The following is a 14,326-nucleotide window of genomic DNA, read 5'->3' as shown; positions in this document are numbered from 1 at the left end:
CTTTTTTACACTCATGCCGTTCTGCAACGGCGTAAGAGGGACATACATATTCTGATTTTGACAAGATGGTTTACAGGAAGATACAAATAATAGGAATATATTGCTGGGTACATGTATGAATACAAATACAAATACAGTGCATGGCATTACATTATAGAGATATGTGTATTAACAATACACCGGTAGATACATGATATTACATTATAGAGATATGTGTATTAACAATATATCGGTAGATACATGATATTACATTATAGAGATATGTGTATTAACAATACACCGGTAGATACATGATATTACATTATAGAGATATGTGTATTAACAATACACCGGTAGATACATGATATTACATTATAGAGATATGTGTATTAACAATACACCCGTAGATACATGATATTACATTACAGAGATATGTGTATTAACAATATACTGGTAGATACATGATATTACATTATAGGGGGCATTATATTGAAATCTATATTTAGATCTACTTTCAAATGTTGGGGGAGACTCATACCCTTGTCCCTTCCCTTGTAGTTTCAGAATTGGGGACAGTGACACCTGCTTCCGACGCCCATCATACGCGTACAGTACAAGGACGGAGGGGGGGGGGGGGGTAACTGCTTTCCACTAGTGCTGGAGCAAAACCTCAAATTCGGGGGAAAAAATTATAGAGATATTCGGGCAAAAGTGCTAACCTGAGACCTTTTTACCAAGTATTTCTACCCTCAAAATTAACTGTAACTCATGTAAAAATGCGTAGTAATTCGTTTGCAACCCTATATAGCTATTTCGTAAGTAATGTTAATATGAATTCCGGAAAAAAACAGCCTGCCCACCTACAATATTGGGAGCCTGTATATCTATGAAGCTTATATTAAAACTGTGCGTTTATTTTTTTTTAGACTTGTGAAAGTCTAATATTTCTTTTTATCAAGTACACAAAGAATGTATGCTAGCATAGCCACCCGTCCAAGGGGGCATAACTCCGGGAATGTATCTCATTGACCGACTTCCTACAAATGTTACAACAGAAGGAGTCTGCACAATCATACATTTGTTGTGAAAATCGTCAAATACGTTTTTTTTGTAGCGATGTATGACCATGTTTTGAACACTTAGTAGAGTAGCGATAAACGTTGTCTTTATTCAAAAACAACAACAAACAAACAAGCGGTTGCGGACAGAAGACAGTAACTGTTGTGCTTCTTATTTGGATCAGCTGTGTTAAGTCGTCACGGATTTCTCTCGTTCACTAATGCATGAACTCATGAAGGATAAGCAGCTGGTTTGTGAGGTGCACAAAAACGCCAAGAAACTTACTATTTAGATTAGAGGCTAGTGCACTAAGGATTTGAAGAGTACTTTAGTTATAATTCCATCGTTTGAATGGATCGTCAATCATCCGAAATCGATCAAAAGAGCATAAAACAATACGTAAGTTTGCGGTCGGTAATCCTATTTGTACCGATTCACCGGTCTCGGTGGCGCAGTGGTTAAGCCATCGGACTACAGGCTGGTAGGTACAGGGTTCGCAGCCCGGTACCGGTTCCAACCCAGAGCGAGTTCTTTAGGGCTCAATGGGTATGTGTAAGGCCAGTATACCCTCTTCTCTCTCACTAACCACTAACCAACTAACAACTAACCCACTGTCCTGGACAGACAGCCCAGGTAGCTGAGGTGTGTGTGCCCAGGACAGCGTGCTTGAACCTTAATTGGATATAAGCAGGAAAATAAGTTGAAATGAATGAATGTACTGATTCACCGTAATTGTAATTAGTCGACTAGTGGAGCGGTATCTACTTCAATGGAGTACTCGCCTGAGCTGCTTGCATCTCACGCAGGGGCGGAGCCATGATTTTTGGGGGGTTTTGGGGGTTTTTTTGTGTGGGTTTTTTGGGGGGTTGAGGGGCATGGAACAGAACAGAACTTTTTTACACTCATGCCGTTCTGCAACGGCGTAAGAGGGACATACATATTCTGATTTTGACAAGATGGTTTACAGGAAGATACAAATAATAGGAATATATTGCTTGGTACATGTATGAATACAAATACAAATACAGTGCATGGCATTACATTATAAAGATATGTGTATTAACAATATACCGGTAGATACATGATATTACATTATAGAGATATGTGTATTAACAATATACCGGTAGATACATGATATTACATTATAGAGATATGTGTATTAACAATATATCGGTAAATACATGAAATTACATTATAGAGATATGTGTATTAACAATATGCCGGTGGATAGATGATATTACATTATAGAGATATGTGTATTAACAATATAGATGTATTCCGTGATGTAAGAGAGTAGAAAGTAAAGTTTGTTTTATTTAACGACGCCGCTAGAGCACATTGATTTTTTTATCTTATCATCGGCTATTGGTCAAACATATGGTCATTCTGACATTGTTTTTTTTAGAGGAAACCCGCTGTCGCCACATAGGCTACTCTTTTTACGACAGGCAGCAAGGGATCTTTTATTTGCGCTTCCCACAGGCAGGATAGCACAAACCATGGCCTTTGTTGGACCAGTTATGGATCACTGGTCGGTGCAAGTGGTTTACACCTACCCATTGAGCCTTGCGGAGCACTCACTCAGGGTTTGGAGTCGGTATCTCGATTAAAAATCCCATGCCTCGACTGGGATCCGAACCCAGTACCTACCAGCCTGTAAACCGATGGCCTGCCACGACGCCACCGAGGCCGGTTATAAGAGAGTAGAGATATATTGTAAAATATAATTATTCGGAATATTTCAGTTACAACTGGGTACTTTAAAATTCTTGATATTACAATATATAGATATAAATATTTAGTGCATTTCGATTTTTATAAACGTGTATAATTTGATGTAAAAAATAAAAATAAAAATAAAGTTTCATAAATTAACACTAAAGACGTAAAATAATGTCATACGATTTAAAATATATCAAATACAATTGTGTGTTGACCTTTAGTTTCATTAACTGGTTAAAGTATGGTAATTTTGGTTGTTGTTGGGTATTGGTGTTGTCATGGGCGTTTAAATACTTGAAAAATTATATTCGTGAATTTTGCCAATTTGTTTAGTGTGCTTATTCTTTTACTGTTCATAAGTTCTCTCAATTTATATATATTTGCTCGGATATAATGGACGTAAACATTCTTTCCAGATATTATTGAAAGAACTACATGCAAATAAATAATGAAATTCGTCTCCTATATCGTTTTCATCACAAATAGTACAAAGTCTGTCTTGTAATAGAACTGTATTCCAACGTCCAGTCTCAACAGGTAAATAATGGATGGAAGTCCTTAATTTTATCATAACGATCAATAATTTTCATGGATAATATTAAGATAATTTTCAAAATTCAGTTGCTCTTTGAAATGTTTGTAGGTTTTACCTCTCGATGACTCTGAAATATTATTTTTCCATGTTTGTAAATACTGGTCGTTTTGTCTTATGCTAATTTGTTGTGATAGCCATTTTACCGATAGAAAGGTTTGTGATAGCCATATATTACTCATTCCGAGATAATCTAAATATTTTTAACAGCATCAATCAATTTATAGTTAGTTCCACTGCTAATATGGTCTCTCATCATTGATTTGTATCATAATAGAAACAGTTTAGTCTGTTTCCCTGAGATAACTCGTGCCCAATAACAAATTAATCTTTTGTGAATAGTCAACTCGACTGGCATTCTACAAGTTCACCATATAACATGAAAAATGGGGTCGCTTTTTACAGGAAGAACATGTCTAATAAAATTGATTTGAACAGAGTTATAGATGTCGTTGTTTTCGTATCCCCATATTTCACAGCCATATAATAATATTTGGAGAAGGAAGGAAGGAAATGTTTTATTTAACGACGCACTCAACACATTTTATTTACGGTTATATGGCGTCAGACATATGGTTAAGTGACCACACAGATATTGAGAGAGGAAACCCGCTGTCGCCACTTCATGGGCTACTCTTTCCGATTAACAGCAAAGGATCTTTTATATGCATCATCCCACAGACAGGATAGCACATACCACGGCTTTTGTTACACCAGTTGTGGAGCACTGGCTGGAACGAGAAATAGCCCAATGGGACCACCGACGGGGATCAATATTGGGAGAACCATCGAGTGAAACATTTTGAGTTTACACTATATTGATAGATGACGATCTTTTGCTTTTGCCAAAACGAAATACATAGCCTTTGTCGCCTGTTATTTAAGTCTAATCTTAGTATTTTTAAAGTTATTTGGTTTAGTAAAAGTGGCACCTAAATATATGTATTCTTTGACATTTTCAAAAGTAGTTTTTCCAATCTTAAAAGTATATTTATAATCTTTAGAATATCCATTAAAAATTAATACTTTTGTTTTCGTAGTATTTATTTTAAGTTTTAATATTGATAGAATATACTTAACGTGTGTCGTAAATTCACCGTACTTGTCGCTAGTAAAGCAGTATCGTCAGCGTACAATAAGCAAAAAAGATGTATTGTCTAGTGGGTTATGTTTATTATATGTGATGGAAGAAACGCCTTCACAACCGTGGTTGAGTTAATAGTTTTCTAGGTCATTTAAATGCAGGGAAAATAAAATTGGGGTGGGGACATAAACGTACGAGACGGGGTGCAGGGGGCAAAAATATTCGGGCAAAATGTGCTAACCAGATACATTTTAACCATGTATGTTCATCATTCTACCCTCAAAATTAGTTGCAGTCCATGTTAAAACGCGTAGTGGTTCCTTTGCAACCCTATATAGCTGCTTGGTAGTAATATAATGCTAATGTGAATAAATGTTGTTATCCACATTCGGGCATTTTCGCTTAATTCGGGCAAAAGTCAACCTGCTCCTACAAAAATGGGAGTCCATACGCCTATTTGTGGGGACGGACTAAGGGAAAATGGCACATGGACCAACTCGTGAAAAGGGCAACCCAATGGGCTTTTTTAAGCCATAAGAAAGGAGGCACTTGAATATGTTCAGGGTGAACGGGTCGTCTGAATCGACTAATATTTGATATACCAGTTGTGCTGCACTGGCTGGAACGAGAAATAGTTCAATGGGCCCACCGAAGGTGAACGATCCTAGACCGACCGCACACCAAGCGAGCGCTTTACCACTAGGCTACGTCCCGCCCTTGTTAATTGTGATGTTTGTAGGTTACCGATTTGATCAATACACTGGTTTACTACCCACCCAAAGACTGCTGCCATTTGTAAGATGTTGCCGAATAACGGAAATGTTTTAATGACTAAAATATTACATATAATTTTTTTTTTCTTCTTCATAAAATCTCAGTGGTTATATATTGAGTATGTTTCTGATCGTCCCGATTGTTTGTACTAGGTCAAACTTCATTTTATTTCTTAATTAGAACGACCAGGCTACGTGCTTATAAAACCTTTTGAGTTTAGACTCGAGACTTTAAAGGGACATTCCTGAGTTTGCCGCAATTATAAAGATGATATCGACTAACATAGACTTTTTGACGACTGTAATTACATATCAAATATATTTTTCTGCATAAAATATTAGTGGCTGTATATTAAACGTGTTTCTGATCATTCTAATATTTGTACTAGGTTACATTTAATTTTATTTCCTTAAAAAGATATTTTCGTACGTACGAAATTATTTAAGATAAAATCCAGTTTGGGCTTCTTACAAATATTAAGACGACCAGAAACACGTTGAATATACAGACACTGATATTCTAAACAAGAAAATAAATTTAATATGTAAGTTTAATCGTAGAAATGTTTTATTAGTCGGAAACATCTTACAATGCAGTAAACTCGGGAATGTCCCTTTAATAGTCTAGAACGAGACGTAGCCCAGTGGTAAAGCGCTCGCTTGGTGTACGGTCGGTTTGGAATAGATTCTCGTCGGTGGGCCCATTAGATTATTTCTCGCTCCAACCAGTGCACCACGATTGGTATATCAAATACCGTGGTATCTGCTATCCTGTCTATGGGATGGTGCATATAAAAGATCCCTTGTTGCTAATCGAAAAGAGTAGCCCATGAAGTGGCGACAGCGGGTTTCCTTCCTCAATATCTGTGTGGTCCTTAACCATATGTCCGACGTCATATAACCGTAAACAAATGTGTTGAGTGCGTCGTTAAATAAATCATTTCCTTCTAATATAGTCTGAGGGTTTAACGTCATGGCAACGCCATACAAATTGCATATATGTGACATCATTAGAGTTCGAGTCTGGACTCTTAAACGTTTTATAAGAAAGGGCCTTGAAACGCATTAAAATAGAAAAACACCGATATGTTAAGCAAGAAACTGTATTTAGTATGTAATTTTAATCGTTAAACAGATTTTATTTGTCGGAAACGTCTTACAATGGCAGCTGACTCAATATAGTTTCTTTAACATGCTGACTTTGGTGCATCATCACCTGAGCTGTGCACGTGATGATTGGAGCAGTGGTGTCACACACAAAAACATGTTATTCACTTTACACGTTATGCTTAAATAGACCTGAAAACCTCTTAATGGAAATCATAAACAAATGTAAACTATGCAGTTTGATTTTGGTGCTAATATAATTATATAGGAGGACGACAGGTAAATGGTTTGGTCCTCAAGTGGATGTTTGAAAGGGCACAGCCCCCATATTCACACCCGGTAACTACTGCTGCTGCTGCTACTACTACTACTACTACTACTACTACTACTACTACTACTACTACTACTACTACTACTACTACTACTACTACTACTACTACTAGTAGTAGTAGTAGTGGCAGTAGTAGTTGTAGTTGTAGTAGTAGCAGTAGTAGCAGTAGCAGTAATAGTAGTAGTAGTAGTAGTAGTATTTTATGGACTTCATGCCAGGCCAGTAGTTACCGGGTGTGAATATGGGGCCTGTGCCCTTTCAAACACCCACTTGAGGACCAAACCATTTACCTGTCGTCCTCCTATATAACTATATTAGCACCACAATAGTAGTAGTAGTAGTAGTAGTAGTAGTACCATTACTTCTACTACTAGTGGTACTACTGCTACTATTAATAATAAACCCGCTGATAGAAGTTTCTTTGACTTATCGCTTAATTATTTACCATCAATAGAAATAAGCATCATATTATAGTCTGGACACAACATCTAAAATACTACTGCTACAACTACTACTACTATTACTACCACTACTAGTACTACTACTGCTATTACTACTACTACTATTACTACTACTACTACTGATAGTACTACTATTACTACTACTACTACTACTACTACTACTACTACTACTACTACTATTAATGATAAACCCGCTCATAGAAGCTTCTTTGATTTATCGTTAAATTTACCATCAGTAGAAATAAGCATCATATAGTCTGGACACAACGTCTGGAGACATTAGAGCTGTACAAAATAGTGCTTTCAACCAACAAGATATATAAAATTTATACCATGTCAGATGTGCAGGAAATTTTTTAAGTGACATCTCAAGGCAGACTTCTGCTTAATACCGATGGCCTCAGAGCAGGTTTAACCATTATTTTCATTTCTCAATAACCCTGAAAACATATTATTTTCTCTTTTTTATTTTCTTCAGACCTCTTTGCCAAATATGGACTTATCCTTAGATACTGTAACTCCCGATGTTTTTGAGACGATTACCATCAAGCGTCGAGTCTACACTCAACAGGACTTGGACAAGGTCTACAATGAAATGCCAACACCGAAAACCTTGAAACAACACACCAGAAATTCATGTCGGTGCACCAAGAAAACAGTTTGTAAACGCATCCTGTCATACTTACCCATTTTCCATTTCATTAGGTGGTATAAATGGAGACAGAACCTGGTCAGTGATACACTGGCTGGTCTTTCTGTTGCCTTCATGCAGCTACCAATAGGTCTCGCCATGGGTATTCTTTCATCACTTAAACCTATTTATGGGTTGTACAGCACGTTCTTTGGAATTGTCTTTTATGTAATCTTTGGCACATCTCGACATATGTCATTTGGAACGAATGCTGTATTGTCTCTTCTAACTGCCACTATAGTTGAAAGGGAGGCCGGTTTAAAATATGGTGGTGGTAGTGGTGGGATTCCTTCAAACCTAAGTGTGGTTGACCCAGCTCTAGAAAACGAAATACTGCAGTACAAAGTGGGTGTCGCAATGGCTGCTGCTTTCATGTCTGGATTAATTTTACTTGTGATGGGTTTACTGAGATTCGGTTTTATCACCAGCTATCTTTCCGTCTCATTCCTTGGTGGATTTACAACGGCAGCAGCATTTCACATCGCGACCAGTCAAGTCAGCAAAATATTGGGCATAAAGGTCGGAGGACACACTGGACCCGGAAAAATCGTTCTCGTGTATGTGGACATAATTAAGAACATTGCAAACACAAATGTTGGGGATCTCATTGTTGGCTTGATAAGCATGGCCATTTTGTTAGGTGTGAAGGTTGGAATCAACGAACGTTATGGGAAGAAAATGAAAATGCCTGTGCCTATAGATCTCATAATTGTTATTACTGCAACAATAATTTCACATTTTGCAGAGTTTGAAAGACGCTTCGGAATTTCTGTAGTAGCACATATTCCATCTGGAATGCCTGTGCCACGTCTACCAGATGTAAGCGCATTAGGTAGAGTCAGCCAAGACAGCTTCATAATCGCTATACTGGCTTTTGCTATGTCAATATCCATGGCAAAGCTTTGTGCTACTCTGCATAGCTACGAAATAGACAGCAACCAAGAGTTAGTAGCCTACGGAGCAACCAACCTGCTCGGGTCATTTCTTCAGTGTTTTCCAATGTGTGTTGCACCACCAAGAACCATGCTCCTTAGTTCGATTGGAGCCAAAACAACGCTGAATGCGATTCCAACTGCCATATTTATGCTGGTAGTGTTGCTGGTGGCGGGTCCACTCTTTGTCTCTCTGCCAGTAACTGTTTTGGCAGCAATGATTATCGTAGCAGTGAAGAATGTACTGCTTCAAGTCAGACAACTCCCTAATCTTTGGAAGGTCTGCAAATCAGATTTTGTGATTTGGCTGGTAACAGTAAAAGTTTGTATTCTAGTTGATCTTGATATTGGTATTATCGTAGGAGTGGGAACATCCGTATTTACAGTTATCGCCCAGAGTCAGTTTTCATCTGGGCGACTGGTTGGAGTCTCAGAACAAGAAGACATTTACCTCGACCTCAAGGGTCACAAAAATATCAAAGAACTGAAAGGAATAAAAATATTTTATTTCAACACAATGCTGTTTTTTGCCAGCGTTGAAAGATTTAAATCTCAGCTTTTTCAGAAAACGTTTAATCCATTACATTTTGAGATGGGTAAGTGTATTATTGTTGATGATTCAACAGTGTTAAACGGTGTAAACGAAGACGAAAACTGGATACATCATATCATTATAGACTGCTCAGCTATGACCTACATTGACACGGCTGGTGTAAATGTCCTTAAGATGGTCATTACTCAATACAGGAGAGCTGGGACAGAAATATGTTTAGCAAACTGTTGCAGTTCCATGTTGGTTGTGTTGGACAGTGCTCAGGTTTATGACATCCTGCCAAAAGATCATGTTTTCTTCAGTGTACACGACGCTGTGACGAAAGCAGCAGTCTAATATGACATTTCGTTGGACTTGATTATGGTAACATGGCTGTCCCTGGGATGTGGAAGGAACATATGGGTCGGTATTAGGATATTTCACCGGTTTTTACCCAAGGTCACAACCATCATTTTCAGTGTACATGACAGATATGCCACATGTTTTCAAATAATGATATATACCTCCTAACATCGATCACACAATATACCAAATCGGCCTTAGGCAGGGGTGTGTTTTAAGCCCGATACTGTTTTCTTTGTATATAAATGAACTTAGTGGTGAGATGGTCGAGTATTATGAAAGAGGTATCCAGATGACACCAGATCTTACAGAAATTATGATGTTGTTATTTGCAGACGATATTGTTTTACTTTCAGATACACGAGGGGGGCTACAAAAGCAACTAGATATACTGTATAATTATTGTCAAAAATGGAAGCTGATTGTAAACTTACAGAAAACAAAAGTAGTAGTATTTCGAAGAGGGGGAAAACTTTACTTTAATGAAAAATGGTATTATGGAAAGGAAATACTAAATGTGATTCCACAATATATCTATCTTGGGATATGATTCAATAGTCAAACAAGTTTAGCACAAGTAACTAGTCATTTAGCAGTCAAAGGTAAAAGGGCATTAATAGAGGTTTTGAGAACAATGTCAAACTACAAAATATTCCCATTTCATATTTACTTTAAAATATTTGATACACAGGTATTACCTATTTTATTGTATGGGTCTGAACTATGGGGTTTTCAACAGTTCGAAAGTATAGAAAGGGTACAATATATGGCTTGTAAACGATTTTTAAATGTAAGTAAATATGTACCAAATGTCATGGCACTAGGGGAATGTGGAAGATATTTGATATACCATAACAGTCTCATTAGGTGTATACAGTATTGGATAAAATTGTTGCAAATGCCAACTTTCAGATATCCTCATAAAGCTTACAACATGTTATATTCTTTAGATAATGCAGGAAAATATACGTGGGCTACTGCTATCAAGAAAATTGTGTTTTCTTTAGGTTTTGGATATGTATGGATATCTAAAGATGTTGGGGATAAGTCATTATTTTTAGCCACATTCAAACAAAGAGTAAAAGATATTCAAACACAACACTGGATTACGAAAATTAATTCTAATAGTAGGTATGATATATATTGTAAATATAAATTAAATCTAGAACCTGAATTATATCTTACATCTTCTGCACTTGAAATGTATAAAAAGGATATAGCAATGATTAGAATGGGAGGAGTGGGTCTAGCTGTGGACGAAGGCAGAAATATAGGTTTAAATAAAAGAGATAGGATTTGTAAATTATGTAATAAAAGAGAAGTAGAAAACGAATTCCATTTTATTATAAATTGTCCACTATATGAAACTTTAAGAGAAATGTATATACCTAGAAAGTTTTTGACAAATAGATCCTTGTATACTTTTAATGAATTGATGTCTACAAGAAATGAAAATATACTAAAAGGTTTAGGTATTTGTTTAGCTAAAGCATTGCAGTTAAGAAAGGAAAGAAGTGGTGTAAGTTACAGATCTGGTGTGTAATGTAAATGCATAGAAGTTTATAACTATGCTGTTCATATAGTGGTACTTTGGAATAATGTCACCTGCACAAAGGTCCAGTTGTTCAACAATCATAAGCTGACTACACGTTGATAAAGAGTGTGTATGTGGGTGAGGATGGGGTATGGTAATAAAGGAAAATAATAAATATGAGAATAAATTATATGAATCAAAACTATAATAGTGGGATATAAGTTAATTTGTAGACCTATATGAGATACTGTACACCAAAAATAATTGTTAGAAAATACAAATATTGTTATTCTTCCTAAAATCTATTTACAAACTAATTGCAGTTAAATAATATTTAGTTTGCTATATGAATTGTTGAACAACGGGTCCTTCAAATGTCACCTTTTGTTGTCTGTAAATGGGCTATGGCCTAAAAACGGAATAAAGAATTGAATTGAATTGAATTGAAAAATAGCTCGTGTTAAAATAATATTTAAATCATGTATGCTAATTAAACGGGTTTCAATAAACTGTCAGTTTTGTATGGTCTTTTTAGGGAGGGTCGCAAAGTTTAAAAGGGTCAGCTATAGTCAGGGGTCGAAAATGTCTTAAATTACTTCCAGACATTAGGTCCGGCAAGCCTCAAATTCTGCTGGACCGAATTTAACCTGCCGGACCAAACATGATCATAAAGTATTTAAAAGCAAAATAATTGCCTGTCCGACGGGACAAAGATAGAAACCTCTTTCGACCCGTGGTAATGTTGACCTGCACAAACCGGTTGTTAAAGTAGTATTTCAACCACTGGCAGCTATAGTACTATAGTAGAAATATGGAAACTACCGTAGTCAAAATTACATTAGCATGTATTACATAATTACAGGAGGCAGGACGTAGCCCAGTAGCTGATGCACGTTCAGTCTGGGATCGATCCCAGTCGATGGACCCATTGGGCTATTTCTCGCTCCATCCAATGCACCACGACTGGCTTATCAAAGGATGTGGTATGTGTATATAAAAGAATCCTTGCTACTAATGAAATGTACGAATTTCCTTTCTAATATTGCATGCCAAAATTACCAAAGGTTCAACATCCAATGATTAATAAATCAATGTGCTCTAGAGGTGTCGTTAAACAGAGCAAACCTACTCTTTTTTTTTACATATAGACGTCTCTAAAAACATCCAGCTGACCATTACATTACATACCCTCACTAAAAACCAATTAGTTGGATTCATCTTGTAAACGATAAATTTGTTTAGGATATTGAAAATGGGGTTGCGCATCCCTAACATCCTGTGGAACCCAGGGCCGTAGCTAGCGCAGGGGGAGGGGGGGACAAGGGGACTCATTTGCCCCCCTCCCAAACAAAAAAATCCTAGCTACGGCCCTGGATGTATTGTGCATATACTGTTAAATAAGATTGATTTAATTAATTTAGTAAATTTTTTAAAAGGATATATTGTGTGTATATATATATATATATATATATATATATATATATATATATATATATATATATATATATATATATATATATGTATACTTAATGCAAGTAAATGGTCCTTGTTTGTCTTTAAAAAAAATAAGGGCTTATTATAATGAAAATTTAGTGGACAAATTTATAGGATTAATGCTGTTAACGGTATTTTATCTCCAAATAAGGATTATTGTTAACAAATGTTCAATGTGCCAATGTTTAAGGTCTTCTGTACATTTTTGCTGAAAAGAGTTACTTCCCCTTAAAAGGAAATCTTCATTTCATACATTGTCAGTCACAATGATATGGGGACAAATAAAAATAATACAATTGAAAACCTTTTGGCAAAGCAGTATAAGTTTTTGTTTCGCCATAATTTTTGCATCCTGTCATGTACTATCAGGCACTGCGGATCATGGGAGCTGTGTGGCTCTAGCCCCCCCCCCCCCCCCCCCCCCCTTGACAAAGTTACCCAAGATGACTCTATCGTTAAGAAAACCGTAAAACCAAAATTATTTAAATTATTATTGATTAATCCTATGGTACATACAGTATTATTTATCACAACGTATGCTAATTTTACTATGAGGCTAAATGAAAAAAGAAAGAAAGAAATGTTTTATTTAACGACACACTCAACACATTTTATTTACGGTTATATGGCGTCAGACATATGGTTAAGGACCACACAGATATTGAGAGGAAACCCGCTGTCGCCAGTTCATGGGCTACTCCTTCCGATTAGCAGCAAAGGATCTTTTATTTGCGCTTCCCACAGGCAGGATAGCACAAACCATGGCCTTTGTTGAACCAGTTATGGATCACTGGTCGGTGCAAGTGGTTTACACCTACCCATTGAGCCTTGCGGAGCACTCACTCAGGGTTTGGAGTCGGTATCCGGATTAAAAATCCCATGCCTCGACTGGGATCCGAACCCAGTACCTACCAGCCTGTAGACCGATGGCCTAACCACGATGCCACCGAGGCCGGTATGAGGCTAAATGAATGCAAAGTCCACGTGTATATTAATGTGACCATGATCCCATCAGGCTACATGAATTCTAGATTTACATGTTAATGTTTGTATTAGGATATATAGCAGAGTTGTCAACCTGTGGCAATTCTTAGGCGTGAGGAAATTAGAAATCGGGGTCCACGGACTGCAGGCTCTTAGTCGGGTCCAGGGCGACGTTTTTTGTTGTTGTTTGTTTAAGTCCAAAATGGAAATCTCTAAAAGAAAATAATACGGTTAACGTTAAACCATACAAGTCGGTCATCGGTACCACCCGCGAGTGATTGTTGGTATTGAACCGAGAGTAGGTTCAATATGCTGTATTATTATTAACAAGTAACGAATTCAGAGACCGGCATAATCAGCATATAATTCCATTCAGCTCTAAAATAAAACCACGATTATAAAATATTTTTATTTTTAGAAAAAGTGTGAGATTATAGTAACGTTGCGTGAGAGCAAGATATTTGTTACAAATGCGTGAGACTCACGCCAAATGCGTGAGAGTTGACGAGTATGATATAGATGAAAGACTCGTCGCTCTTGATAACAGTCACTCATTTACAGAAAACTTGTTTGCATTTATAGTGTCCTCTGCATGTCTTTAAACACCAATACCTGATCACTTCAGGTGTCAAATGTCATCATGTACACTTACCACCCGAAAGCATCATTCTTTCATACCTAGACAAGG

General features: G+C 36.8%; 1 protein-coding gene across 1 annotated transcript; it reads left to right on the top strand.

Moving 5' to 3' along the window:
• Positions 1-1,031: 1,031 nt before the first annotated feature.
• Positions 1,032-11,670, top strand: LOC121392111 (solute carrier family 26 member 6-like). The gene is made up of 2 exons (XM_041523476.1): positions 1,032-1,437; positions 7,587-11,670. The coding sequence occupies exons 1-2, from the start codon at positions 1,390-1,392 to the stop codon at positions 9,618-9,620; spliced, it is 2,082 nt and encodes a 693-aa protein (XP_041379410.1). The 5' UTR covers positions 1,032-1,389; the 3' UTR covers positions 9,621-11,670.
• The last annotated feature ends 2,656 nt before the right edge of the window (positions 11,671-14,326 follow it).

Source organism: Gigantopelta aegis, unplaced genomic scaffold (genome assembly GCF_016097555.1).
Source record: "Gigantopelta aegis isolate Gae_Host unplaced genomic scaffold, Gae_host_genome ctg3387_pilon_pilon:::debris, whole genome shotgun sequence".
NCBI classification, from domain to species: Eukaryota; Metazoa; Mollusca; class Gastropoda; order Neomphalida; family Peltospiridae; genus Gigantopelta; species Gigantopelta aegis.
Note: the sequence above shows the minus strand (reverse complement) of the source record. Positions and strands in the feature narration are given on the sequence as shown.

What these genes read in the sequence shown, in the direction of transcription:
- LOC121392111 (XM_041523476.1), top strand. Translation starts at nt 1,390, where the DNA reads ATGGATCGTCAATCATCCGAAATCGATCAAAAGAGCATAAAACAATAC. An exon ending in AAAAGAGCATAAAACAATAC is followed by an intron (nt 1,438 to 7,586) that starts GTAAGTTTGCGG and finishes TATTTTCTTCAG; the next exon opens with ACCTCTTTGCCAAATATGGA.